Source organism: Poecilia mexicana, unplaced genomic scaffold (genome assembly GCF_051168715.1).
Source record: "Poecilia mexicana isolate PSO_F unplaced genomic scaffold, ASM5116871v1 scaffold_1, whole genome shotgun sequence".
NCBI lineage: Eukaryota > Metazoa > Chordata > Actinopteri > Cyprinodontiformes > Poeciliidae > Poecilia > Poecilia mexicana.
In genome coordinates, this window is record NW_028263370.1 from 2,463,490 (window position 1) to 2,476,642 (window position 13,153).

Here is a 13,153-nt window from a genome sequence, read left to right on the forward strand (position 1 = left end):
TCTGCCTCACCCACTTACAGATTGGCAAGATTGTATATAAAAGCTGTGTTAAATTCAGTCCGGTGACTACCATACCCTATGTGTTTTGATAAGTGCACATGAGACTGTTGTGCTGTACAAAACATATGTTAATAAAATGAGCAACATACTGGAATAAATGTTCAAGTCAAAGTCTTATGATGGATAAATTATGAAGTCATGAGGCACAAAGATAGAAAAAGAAACTTAAGGTCTGCCCCCCTCTTCAGGTTTTTTTGTAGTGGTGAGACTCAGTTGCAACATTTAATCAAGTTATTTGCGCTTTCTGTAATTAATCAATAAATTGCAATTAATCTCATTTTAGCTGAAAACTATACATTGTTAAAATAAGCAACAGTTTCAATTCAAAATCCATTTTTGCAGCAAAATTATTGAATAAATAGACACATGAGCACACCAAGGAAATTTATTTCTACTATAGATTATTCTGCCATCAGATTGGTGGAAAATGCTGCTATAGAAATTCAACTGTCAAGTGTTTCAGGAAACCCTGATCAGTCATGTAGGTGAACGTTTACTGCGGTCGCTAACATTAGCGTGCGCGTACCGAGGTTCGGTGGCGTGGAAGCCATTTTAAACTTGTCTGTGTTGCTGCAACATGTTTAGCATTTATTTGGTATTTTAGGCTTGAATAGCTCCTTTTATAGGCTAACTCCTTTTTGCACAGCTTGCACACAACCGTAGTGCTTTCCGGAGTGCCATCAAATCATTTATTGAAACCAAAATCAACCCCCAGTGGGCCAAGAGAAGCAACTCTGTCATCCATCAGTGTTTGCGGATATCATTAGTGCTTAAGATTTACCAGCAATGCAGAAATAGGAAGGATGTGGCTGGAAACTTAGTGTGAGAAAAAAATGGGATTAATTCCAACAAATTTTTTAAGACACACAGATTTGAGTTGGAGTCTGTTTACATTTTCCCCCAGGTCTTCTCCCTCTCTCGTTAAAAAAAACAAAACAAAACTCAAAATCAAATTGTATTTGTGTAGCACATTTCAGCAGCAAGGCATTTCAAGGTACTTTACATAATTAAAAAATAGAAATAAAAACAGCATGCGACATTGAATCATTACAGACTTTAATGTAGATTTTTTGTCTCAAAGTTCCTTAAAAACAATAAAAATATATTCTTGACATTACATCTTGTCTTTTTTTTAAATCACTTTCCCCCCTAATTTTCCACATGATTTAGATTCAGACTCATGTGCTGATTTACCCTTAGAAAACATTCTGTCTTTGCTCAGTCAACTCCTGCCAAAGAACCTCATCATCAACAAGCCTAAAATTAAAGGAACGAATAAAAAAAAACATTTATAAGGTCCAATGTCCACCTTGCAGCTACTTAAAAAAGTAACTATACCACACATCAGCTTTTTCACAGATGATAAGCTGTATAAATCGATCATGTTTTTCCAGTTTTTTTTTTTTTTTTTCCCAGTTTGAAATCTGGACCCGGGAAGGAATCGGTCTGGTCTCTGCTCTGGCTGCAGGCTGCTTGCAGCAGGATGACCACATGAGTCTAAGTGATTAGGAAGTAGATGGGCTTTTCTGATCGCTCCATCAGAAAAGTTACTGCAGAGCTATTGATGCTCCAATAACAGGAAAACATTGCTATATTTGTGGCATCTCACAGTATTTAAACTTTTTGCATCATATTTGGCAATACTTTTAAATTGGATAATCATAAAATTTGTTAAATAATTATGAAATATGAGTCATCTTTTAATTGTATATAAACCTGCGTGTCAGGCTAGGGTTAGAGTATACGCTTTTTCCTCAGTTTGTTAATCCTGCTGGCTGAAACAAGCCCCTGGAGACACATTGCCACACATCCACCCACTCAACTCAAACAGACTCACCTAAACAAACTCACACACATTCACCCACCCATGCACCCGCTGTACAAATATTTGAAGGTCATGCAACTGAATGTTCTACCAGTTTTACTGTAACATATGACTCTAAGGTGAATACCAAAGATGCAACACAACAAAGGTTGAGGCCTTGTCACTGTGACTGTCTGGCTAATTTGTTGCGTCCGCTCACAAACCTAACCCTAAACCTCAGCAGCTGGTTCACACTTTTCAATCATCTTGACAGAAACACATCTTTTAGTTGGTCATTTATTCCAGTTATGCCATAATAGTGCAACAGATATTTCAACAACATTCCAAGTCTTTCATTTCCTTTCAAGGCATGCGTACAAATTATGTAAGCCATTTAATTTCAGAAGACAGCATGTTTCAAAATGCAGCTTGTTTTTATAATTAACTGATGTCTTCATTTATTTACTTATAAACAATTACTATGGTTTATTCTGCCCATCAATGATCAATGTTGCCAGAAATGTTTGTTTGTAAATACAGTCAATCACAGTTTCAAGGCACACTCTGTGATTAATTTGATATGCAGCAGTTACCAAATATATTCAATTTAATACCGTAGAATCATGTTTTGACAAGTTGTGACAAATATTTCAAAACACATGTTCATTCTGGGTAAAGGAAAAGGCAACAGAGTGACATGGAAATCAACAGTTTGACACAAAACCAGAAAATAAGAAGCTTCCTTCACATGGCATTTAATATGAAATGCAGCAGCTGAAATCAACATTCTTACATTTCACAAGGGAAAATATCACAAAATTATATGATAACCGTGTGCTATCTCAGTTTTATTTTCATATCAGAGTAGTATTATATTTACTGTATCATTTCATCTGACATCCAAAGGCTTGGAGCTGATCAACCAGTTCTTCTAAGCCCAAGCAGGTAGGGCGGTATTTCTCCACCTGGCACTCTTCTGCACTGGGCCAGTACTCAATCCAGGTGTTCTCATCAAACGCATACTGATACCTGAGCAGAGCAAAGCCAAAATTACACAGCCATTATCAGAAGAAAGGCTTATTACAGTAACTCAGCAAATGCAGTGAGACAGATTTCTAAATAATATTGTATTGTGCTAAAACAGAGCTTCAGGATTACAACATTTAAGCAAGATGTTTTGTTAACATAGACAGCTTACTGTGCAAATCTTGCCTGTCTGGTAATTTTCCGAGAGATATATGATCATATTCTGTTTCTGAGCTGACTGTAACAGCATTAAATGCATCTAATAATTAAAAAACATGTTTTTGGTCTGAACATACCAGTCTTATGACTCAGTTATTATCGGAAAACAATAAGTGTTTTCACTGTCTTCATCCTTTTTCTTTCTGTCGCTACTGAGCAAAAATAACTTTTCTTGACAGGTGAATTAAATCAACAAATGATATTTAAATTTGCATGGCACAGGTGCATAGAGATAGGGAACAAACTCACTGTCGGTTTTTGTAATCGATACGAATGTCTTTGGATGAGCCCATGATCAGGTAGGTTTGGCCTGGAGTCAGATCTAGAGCTGCTCTGCAGTGACGATAGCCGATGAACGTACGAAGTTCACCTTCTGCCTGCTCATCTGTTCCTGCAGGTAAAATGATTGCCCAAGAAGACAATAGGTGTTAAAAGTATAATCATGAAATGAATGGGAACTTGCTAAAATACAGATCTATTCTCCAATCACTCCAATGATTGATTCTCAAAGTTGAATCCTATTTGTTTTACTAAGATTTTAAATACAAGTCTAAAATTTTAGCAGAAAAATTGATTTTCATTCATTCTATTGGGTAACACTTTATTTGAAGGGGGGTGAATAAGACTGTCGTGACACTTTCATAAACATGACATAACGTCTGTCATGAACATCAATAAGTCTTCATGAATATTTATGACTGTTGTCATAAAGTGTCATTCGGTAAATTATGACACTTTTAATACACAGTTGACGTTATTCAAAATGTCTTTGTTATGACAACTTGACATTAACCAAGAAATCATTACTGTTTAAACTTTACCTTTAATAACATAAAGTTACCTAATTTTTAAAGTGCAGTCAGTAATACTTTTATAACAAATTTATATCAGTAATGATTTCTTGGTTAATGTCAAGTTGTCATAACAAAGACATTTTGAATAATGTCAACTTTGTATTAAAAGTGTCATAATTTACCGAATGACGCTTTATGACAACAGTCATAAATATTCATGAAGGTGTTATGTCATGTTTATGACAGTGTCATGACAGTCTTATTCAACCCCCTTCAAATAAAGTGTTACCTTTTATTGTCAACATGGCCTCCAAATTGCTCTTTTTAAAACTGTTAATATTACAGTAAGAAGGAGGATAATAAATATGTCTTATTGATGCAAGGTTCCTCTCTGGGTACAGATAAAGACTGTTTCTAACAAGCAGTAAAAATGGCCTGTCCCCAGATACAAGACAGTCGCTTGTAAACCTTCCTCCCTCCACTAGAGGCACACCCCTGTTTTACATATGGTAATGAGGAAGGAACGCCCCAAGGAAGAAAAGCTAATGGTTTTGAGCTAGGATAGCAGAGAGAGAGAGAAAGCGAGAGTCTAATTTACAAGTATTATTGTTATGAGTATGAAAGCCCTTTGCGTGGCCACAATGACCTGAATCTAACACAATGTGAAGAAGAAAATACGTACAATACATGTTTAAGGACATTCTAAATATAATGAAATACACAAAGATCAGCTTCATTCACCTACCTGTCTTGATTACTTCCAGTATTTGTACAGTATAAATGTCAGTGGACCAAGAATTAACAAAGTTTTCCACTCTTGCTTTATACACTGAGGAAAAAATGAGAAAACTGTTAGCTTAGCTTGAGCTGGTGCTCACTCACTCTTAACTCACTCAAACATTCATTCATTCACTCTTACCAAAGTCTATTTTGTAGGTTAATGAAACTTCACAAGCCTTTGCAGTACGCTCATCATTTCTGATTTTCTCCTTTTTCTGCATGCTGCAGTTCTCTGAGTAGGAAGAGAAAACCTAAAATTATCACACATCTTGAATAATAAAAACCCTTCAGTATTGCATAGGTATTTGAGTATTTGTTATTCTTGATGCTTTCTTTTCATTACAAACTATATATTTGAGACTTTTGAAAAAGCTTTAGCTAGTCTGAAATGATTAAGATCTTCCTATTTAAAAGCCAGATATATTTCTGATAATAAGTGTGGGGCACAGAAATCTTCCTTATTTAGTTTTACATTTTGTAAGTAACCAGATATATACTTACACTGTTTGAAGAGACAGAGGCCATCAGCTTCGGCTATGATACAAAGTCAAGTTTCTTTTCATTTGTATTTGATATATAAAGCAGTTTCACAACAACTTAAGGCAACAGTTATCTTAGTTTTGTCATTGCCAGCCACATTTATATCTTAAAATATAATACATACATATACTTCTAGTCTGGGCTAGGAAAAGCTTTTGGATCACTCTGGGTTTTTTTTTTTTTTGGTTAGTTTTTTTTTTTTTTTTAGGAATGTGTTGTCCTTTATTGTTTAAAACAAACAATCTTTGCTGGGACAAAAGGACATAAATAAACATGTTCCTTTATTTTTGACAAAATGGAAAATATAATAGATAAAAGTAGGAAAATTTTATTTTTTATGGAAGTGTAGCTCCTAATCTATTGCATCTTTACTTTGAAGAAAGATAACCTCAAAAAACTAAAAGGATTGCTTTTTCTTTTATGCACAAGGGAGACAATGTAAGAAATTAAACATTTTTTAATCAAAATTGATTTTCTTGTTTTTTTCCATTTATAAAAGGCACTCTTGTTGAAATTTAGCCCCCATAAAACATGTTTAAACTGAAGTTTGGTCTCCAACTCTAACAACCTTCAAATAAACAGAGAATTACATTCAGATTTCTGTGTTTGTGATTTCTGTCCATCTGTGTTAATGTTGCTTTTCTGACTCAAACTAAAGAAACACAGAAGAATCTTTCGACATGTAGCTTGGTTACCTTCAGCGCATCCGCACACATGACCGTGACAAAGCCTCAGCAACTCTCCAGTTTTTCGCCCAGGGCGGTAGAATTTCTTACAAGGTTTCCCTAAAAAAAAAAAAAAAAAAAGAAATTAAACACACATTGAGTAGTCAGCATGTTAAGACAATAATTATTCTGTCCTACAGTTTAATGATTATTAGACTATAGTCATTAGACTACATTCTAATAGTGTAATTCTTTGAAAATAACTGAGAATTTTTGGATAGGATGAGTTACATTTAATTTTCATTTGGGATAACTAAAATATTTCTGAGTTGAATATTCCTCTGTTTCCGTCCCGTGAGCAAATTAATATTTTTGGAGAGGTCATGTCTAAGTTAAAGTTTACCTGTATGACCAAGATTTATTTTTCTGTCAAAAATACCCATATTTCTTAAATTTACGTTTCAGGTTATAAAGAAAAAAAGGACTAAAAACATTTTGCACAATAATGAATAATTTTTGTCTCAATGACAGAAGTTTCACACTGAACATGTCTTACCTTCCATTTAAACTAAAGAACAAATAATTATCATTGTGCCTCCAGAAAATTTCCATAGTTGGTGCCAGAGGTATATATATATATATATATATATAATTTTGTTTTTGTTATATATGTTTTATTTTGTTATATATATCAGTGTTGTGGTCAAGACCACCTAACCCAAGACCAAGACAAGACCAAGACCGAGGAAAGTCGAGACTGAGTCAAGACCAAGACCAGTGCCCCGCGCTATATGACACAATAAAATGTGAAATATGATCAAAATTGCTTCTCAAACTAATCTGAAAGATCTGTATTCCCATAAAAAGACCTAGATATTAAATACTTGATAAATTTTACCAATATTAAAAGCAGGACAAACTTCCATCTCTGTGCTACAATCCGTGGTGGTCTGGTGCCATCAATGAAAAGATAACGCCATGGGCATTTGCCTATATTGCTCATGTCAGAAACCACCACTCTCTGTACCATTTAACATAGCAATTGAGGCAATGCCCAGACGGTAAATAATGCTCAACTATGAACACTTCCCAAGGAGCAATAAGAAAGGGGTAACCAAGCACAAGGCTCTCATCGTGACTTGTCTCACCCACTACATAAAGCCAGGCAATCTGACACCATGGCACATATTACAGCTGCCACTTTGAACGAAAACAATCAAAGAGCAATGTGCATGCTCTGCGTGCTCTTTCATTCTTGTGTTTTATTTATTTGTTAATTACAAAAATATCAATGTACATAATTACATAAAATAATGATAGCTACTGCAGTGTATGCAGAGCATTACAAGAACAAAGAAGAGTGTTCTGTCAGGTCAGCATACGCTGTCAGATCGTCATACGTTTAGAACGAACTCACGGCTATATCTTTCAGACACATCATTACCATATAATTATATTTAATTAGCAACATAGAATCATGACGTAGATTATCATACACTTTATTAACACTTGTATGGCACCCTGACGTGGCGGTTAAGTAGGTTAATGAGTTTTACATGGGCATGTGTTGTAGTTGACTGCAGCTGCAGCCAGACCCTGCTTTAAATACACTTTGAAAACACGACAACACATATACGTCTATATAGTTATTATTGAAAACAATTTAATGACTTATTTTCGTCATAACTTGCTGCGTATGGTGAACTGACAACTCCTCTGACTGTCGGACTTTTTAATGTGCATGCGCAGGCATGGTACTCACTGCATGTATGCTATTCTGACAGCATATGGTAATCTGATAGAACAACGGCTCTCAGCGACATTCCAGTCCTATCTAATAAGTAAAGAGACGAGCAGATTAACCGTACTGTTCCTGAATGTCACATCACTATATTGCAGACTTTTGGATACAGCGTTGTCCCATATATGCGACAAGTCAGTCAACACCTCCGAACAATAATTCAGCGCAGTGAGTGACAACTTTTTTTCATCACAAATAACGTGTCACTTTACAGCTACCTTTGCTAGCATCACGTCATCGGAGCTTACCTTTCTTTGAGCTACTTTTCTAAGTGACGAAAAAAGTTAGACGTTGTCCCCACCGTCTGTAAAAGCGAAGCACTGCTGAGTTAGCTGTGGTCATCGGATTTCTTATGAGTTATGCAGCGCTATTCGATTACTGACTATTAGACAGACATCTTCTGCCGCTCAGAGAAAACAACTACGCATATCTCAGAGCGCTGCGTGCGAGTGAAAGGTGGGGGGCAATGGGTTAGTAACAGAAACACGTTATTGGTTGGATTTTAATTGGTACGTTTTGCATCCAGTGAAAACAAAGATGTTAACAAATAAAGTGGACATTATGCTCATGTCCACTCATGTCCATTCGGTCTCGACTGGTCTTGAAATAAAATGCCGAGTCCTCAGCCCCCGAGACCGAGACAAGACCGAGACCAAATGCGGAATGGTCTCGAGACCGGTCACGAGACCAAGACCGATCTCGAGTACTACAACACTGGTATTCACTCTTTGGGCAAATTCACCATCTGCATAATTCTTGTCAAGTCGTATAAGATACCTTATGCAAAAAAGCTTATGCTAGCATGCCTAGGTGGGACCCATGTGGGGGAAAGGAGGGCTGATATATGGGTCCCATATGGGTTTGTCCACGGGTTCCACGATGGCCCCAGATGTGTTTGCCCATGTAGGGCCACAGCCCACACGGGCCCTACATGGACAAACCCATGTGGGCCACCACCATATAGGGCCCATGTGTGCTGTGGCAAACACATGTGGGGCCATCGTGGAACCCGTGACAAACCCATATGGGACAAAATATGGTCTGCCCTCCTTTTCCCCAAATAGGGCCCACTTAGGCATGCTGGCAGGGACATTATTGGTTGGATTTTAATCGGTGCGTTTTGCATCCACTGAAAGCAAATATGTTAAATAAACTGGACAGTATGCTGTATGTTTAGTAATATTTTCACAGTTGCGGTCTCGACTGGTCTTTGAAATGAAATGCTGAGTCCTCAGCGCCCGAGACCATCAAAAAATGGTCTCGAGACCAAGACCAATCTCGAGTACTACAACACTGATATATATATATATATATATATATATATATATATATATAAGTGAACACAAATGCCGATTTTCATTCCTGGCTCTACTGTTGGGTTAGCAATGACAAGGAGAAACTTAGCTAAGATATTATGGTACTGAAACACCACCGAACAGCTGTTTAGAAAAGGAACACAGACATGAGTGTCTGCATATGTTTTTATGTCTCAGGGACTCACTGTCATAGTATTCATAGATAGACACAGCAGCTGGCTGCAACATGCCCACTTTGACCTCCTGATGGATCCTGAAAGAGATCATCTCTGGCTGTGTGTTAGAAACCTGTGGAGGATTTAGCCAACAAAGGTAAAGCTGTGGAGTTAGATTCATGGAAAGTGCAAGAGGAATTAATAAAACCATGTAGAATTTGCCATTTTGTCCAACAAGAATCCCATTTTGGGCAATTAAGGTTTTGTTGAAAATTCCTCCTCAATGTGAATGCCTAAGTCTCTTTTTGAACTACTTTCAACAGACTCTACTACAAACATCCGAAACTCTGTGCAGGCATCTTTATTAAAAGCTCTGTAAACTCGATAACAATGTTAGCAAAAACCTTTGAGCTACATTTGCCAAGATGGAAAATGTAGCTAATAATAGTTAAATGACAAATGACGTATTTGACATAAGGCAGACAGCTTCACATTTTTGGTTGCATGCTAAAAATGTCCATATCACAAACGATAAGGATTGGAGACACAGTACAGTACCTCACATTTTAATTAAATAATAATATTTTTATGCAAGGCTGTGATATGCAGATGTTTTATCCAGTGAAATTGACCCATCCCAGTTCCTTGAGGTGGCTGTTAGTCTGTATAATTTATATATGTTTGTTGACCATTTGCTGGTACTCATAGATTAAGTGTAAAGCATTGTCAACTATCAGCCCCTAGTGGTCAGCCAGAAATTTTAGAAGAAAAAATCCACAAAAGTGACTTTCTATCCTGATGCAGTGCAATTCTGTTAATTATACTCCCTTCATTCCCAACACACATGCACAATGAAAAACAAGGGTGAATCGTAGCTGAAGCAAATATGTCGTATGTGACAAGACTTGACTGAAAATGTCATTCTCTTCCTCAAGTATATGCCCAGATAAAATGTGTTCTTTGGCATGTCAAGATTCAGGGAACCATAAGAAAGTGTGTGACAGCACCTTGAGTCTTAGCGTGGATATTTTTACTCAAGTGACCAAATCAGAAATCAAATTAGAAATACTTTCACAGATCTCAGGAAGGTCAACACCCTTTATATGATTATACAAAAACAAATACAGCCAAAAACTTGTTCAAGTCTAACTGGAGGATGCAGAATGAGTTTTTAATAGCAAAGTCACTTCATGATTTGCTTTGAGGAATATGTGATAAGTTAGGTGAGATTATAGACAACTGATTAGTGTTCTAGTTCAATCTTCAAAATCTAGTTTAACCACTCTCTTATACAAAGTAAAAGACAAAAGTGTAACTTACCCTGTCGAGGTAAATGATCAGTGAGCCTTTATCTGTCAAAATTTTGTCAATCTCATACTTTGAAAAAAGGCGTGAGGGTCCTTTTGACATCTATACACACAAAGATTACATCATGAAAAGAAATAAATTTACTGTAAAATACCATGACTATGTTTGTGTGCATATAAGCTCATACTTTGTCCAGGTCTTCTTTATCAAAATTGAACCCAGTTGGCAAACCGATATCCAAAATAGACATTGTTGCATTGCGTTCTCTGCTCTTAAAGCTGCATAAGTGAAAAATAAAAACACACCACTTTAAACTTTTTTTCAGAAAAATAACATCTACGTCTCTGGATAGCATCCTGAAATGAACATGATTTTAGAAATCAAACAGTGTTCATTACTCTTGTAAAAAAAAAAATCCATCCAGGGACATTTAAACAAAGTGCTTTTAAAGAAAATAGACATCGAACAAATGCGACTTTAGTGTTTATGATAAAAGCATGATTTTAACCCTGGTTAGCAACGGTTTCAGGTTCTACTCACAAAAATTCTAGCGTCAGCCTGTATGAGCTCTTCTCATTATTGCTCGGTTCTGAAAGAGTAAATATGGAATAAATATTGGTTTGCTCTAAAAACAATATAGACAACTCAACAAAACGCCCTTCACCACAAAACCAGAAAATCAAGCATAAATAATTTACCTGCTGTAAGCTCCACAGTCAGGTTGAACATTGTGCAGTCATTTACGTCTTCTTTAGGCATTGCGTAATAGAATGATACCATCTATAGGACAAATTATTTTTAAAATAAGTTTAGGTAAATGATAAATAAACATTTGATAAATATTGTCATTAGGTAACGTCTGTTTTCTTGACATATTGTTATATATAGCTATGTAACATATAATTATGTAGCTTTAAATATCATAGCTATATATATAGCTATGATATATTACATAGCTTTTGACTTATAAACTTCATAAGTCAAAAGCTCTTTAAAAGCAGAACAATATGAATGTTTCAGTAATTGAATGAGTCGAAGTTGTTGAATTCCTCCTTGGTTTTGATTCAGCAACAGCAATATCCCGACTGGTGCTCTGTTTTATCTCGGGCACTTTAAATCTGGTCGACTGGTGCGTGGGTGATTGTGTGTTTAGAAAATCAATTGGATAAGATGTGGTGGCATTTCAAAGCTTTCAAGCAAAAAATATTTACATATTCAGTTAGATGTGAATACAGTTGTATCTCAATAAAATGTTAAAAATAGAATGTCACTGAAGATGTTATTTTTCACTAATTCAATCCGAATAATTAAACTCTGTATAGCATAACTTGGGACACTCACTGGCTACTTTCTGAGTTACAACGCTCTCATACAGAGTTGGACTTCTTTTTGCCTTCAAAACTGCCCCAGTTCCTCCTGACATAAGTTCAACACAGTTTCAGAAGTATTGCTCAGGTATTTTTGCTTTGCGTTGAAACTAATCATGCATTTGCTGCTGATTTACATCCTACATTCCTTATGTGCCCTGTTGAATTAAGAACTGGAGAGCCTGCTGAAAAAGAGTGAAACCATTATCTTATTCAAGAAAGCATAGCAATCAGGATATGTGTATTCTGTGACATAAAAGGGGTGTGCATGGTCAGCTAGAGCTATTATTTGATTAAGGGGCAAGAAGTGTGCAAAGAGAATATCCCAGACACAATTAGAAGGTCAGATCTGTTTTCTTCTTAAAACGCCCTCTTATGCTGTCTACGTATTCAGCAAAACATTTGAATAATTAAAAATAGAAATGGACCAACTTCATGTTTACCTTCAAAGTAGCTTCCCCTGTTCCTGTGGCTGTAACTTTTACATCCTTGTTTATGCCTAGAAACTGTCAAGTGGGCAAATAATAGTTAACATTGAATACATCCCATTACAATGGTGGTAATCATTAAAACCTTTAGAAAGCAACGATTATACTGAAATACATGTCATAACTGAAGCTTTGGTTTTAGCTGCTGAAGCACAATTAATTGAACCAACACAAGAAATATAAATATGCATGTACAGTAATATGAAAAAAACAACAAAAAAACAATGAGGATGGACCAAAAAAAAAAAAAAACCCTTTCATAACAGCTTACGTAAATGCAGAGTTAAAAGCTGCAACAGTCTTTATCTCACACATTGCCTTGCAAAAGTACTGAATTGAATGACTGTTCACTGCTAAACTTCTTGCTTATTCCATGTAACAAGCAAATGAATTGAGTCAAGCTGCCATTTTCAGGTGATACATAAACCATGCATTTTCTAAACACCAAGAAATCCAAACACACTTAGAGATCCTAAAAATCACAGAAGGGACATAATCTCATAGAAAGGGAGCAAATCAGTTGTGTATAAACATATGTTTGTAAAACAAAATGAACTGAAACAATGTTGTCAAAAGGAATGGGCCAAGATTTCTCCCCAGCACTGTGATACACAAACATATACTTGAAAATATGAACATATTCCTACCTTGTTGGATTTTGTTGCATATTGACTTCCTTGGAAGAAATTATACTTGAGAAGATTTGACCTGCCTGGTAAGGTAATGTCCACATTCAGATCATATTTAGGTTCTTCAGCGTTTGCCCAGTACTCTGCTACAGCCTGGTATACCATAATTGTGGCCTGGAGAATCAGGACCATGTTACCAAC

General features: G+C 36.1%; 1 protein-coding gene across 1 annotated transcript in view; it reads right to left on the minus strand.

Annotated features, from left to right (window-relative positions):
- Window positions 1–2,147: 2,147 nt before the first annotated feature.
- LOC106922062 (complement C3-like) overlaps window positions 2,148–13,153 on the minus strand; it is a 30,813-nt gene continuing 19,807 nt past the window's right edge. The window contains exons 32-43 of the mRNA XM_088004645.1: window positions 12,971–13,126; window positions 12,279–12,341; window positions 11,167–11,248; window positions 11,009–11,057; window positions 10,656–10,746; window positions 10,481–10,570; window positions 9,191–9,293; window positions 5,919–6,008; window positions 4,823–4,915; window positions 4,649–4,732; window positions 3,359–3,500; window positions 2,148–2,893 (exon numbers count right to left, since the gene is read on the minus strand). Of these exons, the coding sequence (XP_087860771.1) occupies window positions 2,749–2,893; window positions 3,359–3,500; window positions 4,649–4,732; window positions 4,823–4,915; window positions 5,919–6,008; window positions 9,191–9,293; window positions 10,481–10,570; window positions 10,656–10,746; window positions 11,009–11,057; window positions 11,167–11,248; window positions 12,279–12,341; window positions 12,971–13,126 (1,188 nt within the window). The 3' untranslated portion in view covers window positions 2,148–2,748. The remainder of the gene's footprint in view (window positions 2,894–3,358; window positions 3,501–4,648; window positions 4,733–4,822; window positions 4,916–5,918; window positions 6,009–9,190; window positions 9,294–10,480; window positions 10,571–10,655; window positions 10,747–11,008; window positions 11,058–11,166; window positions 11,249–12,278; window positions 12,342–12,970; window positions 13,127–13,153) is intronic.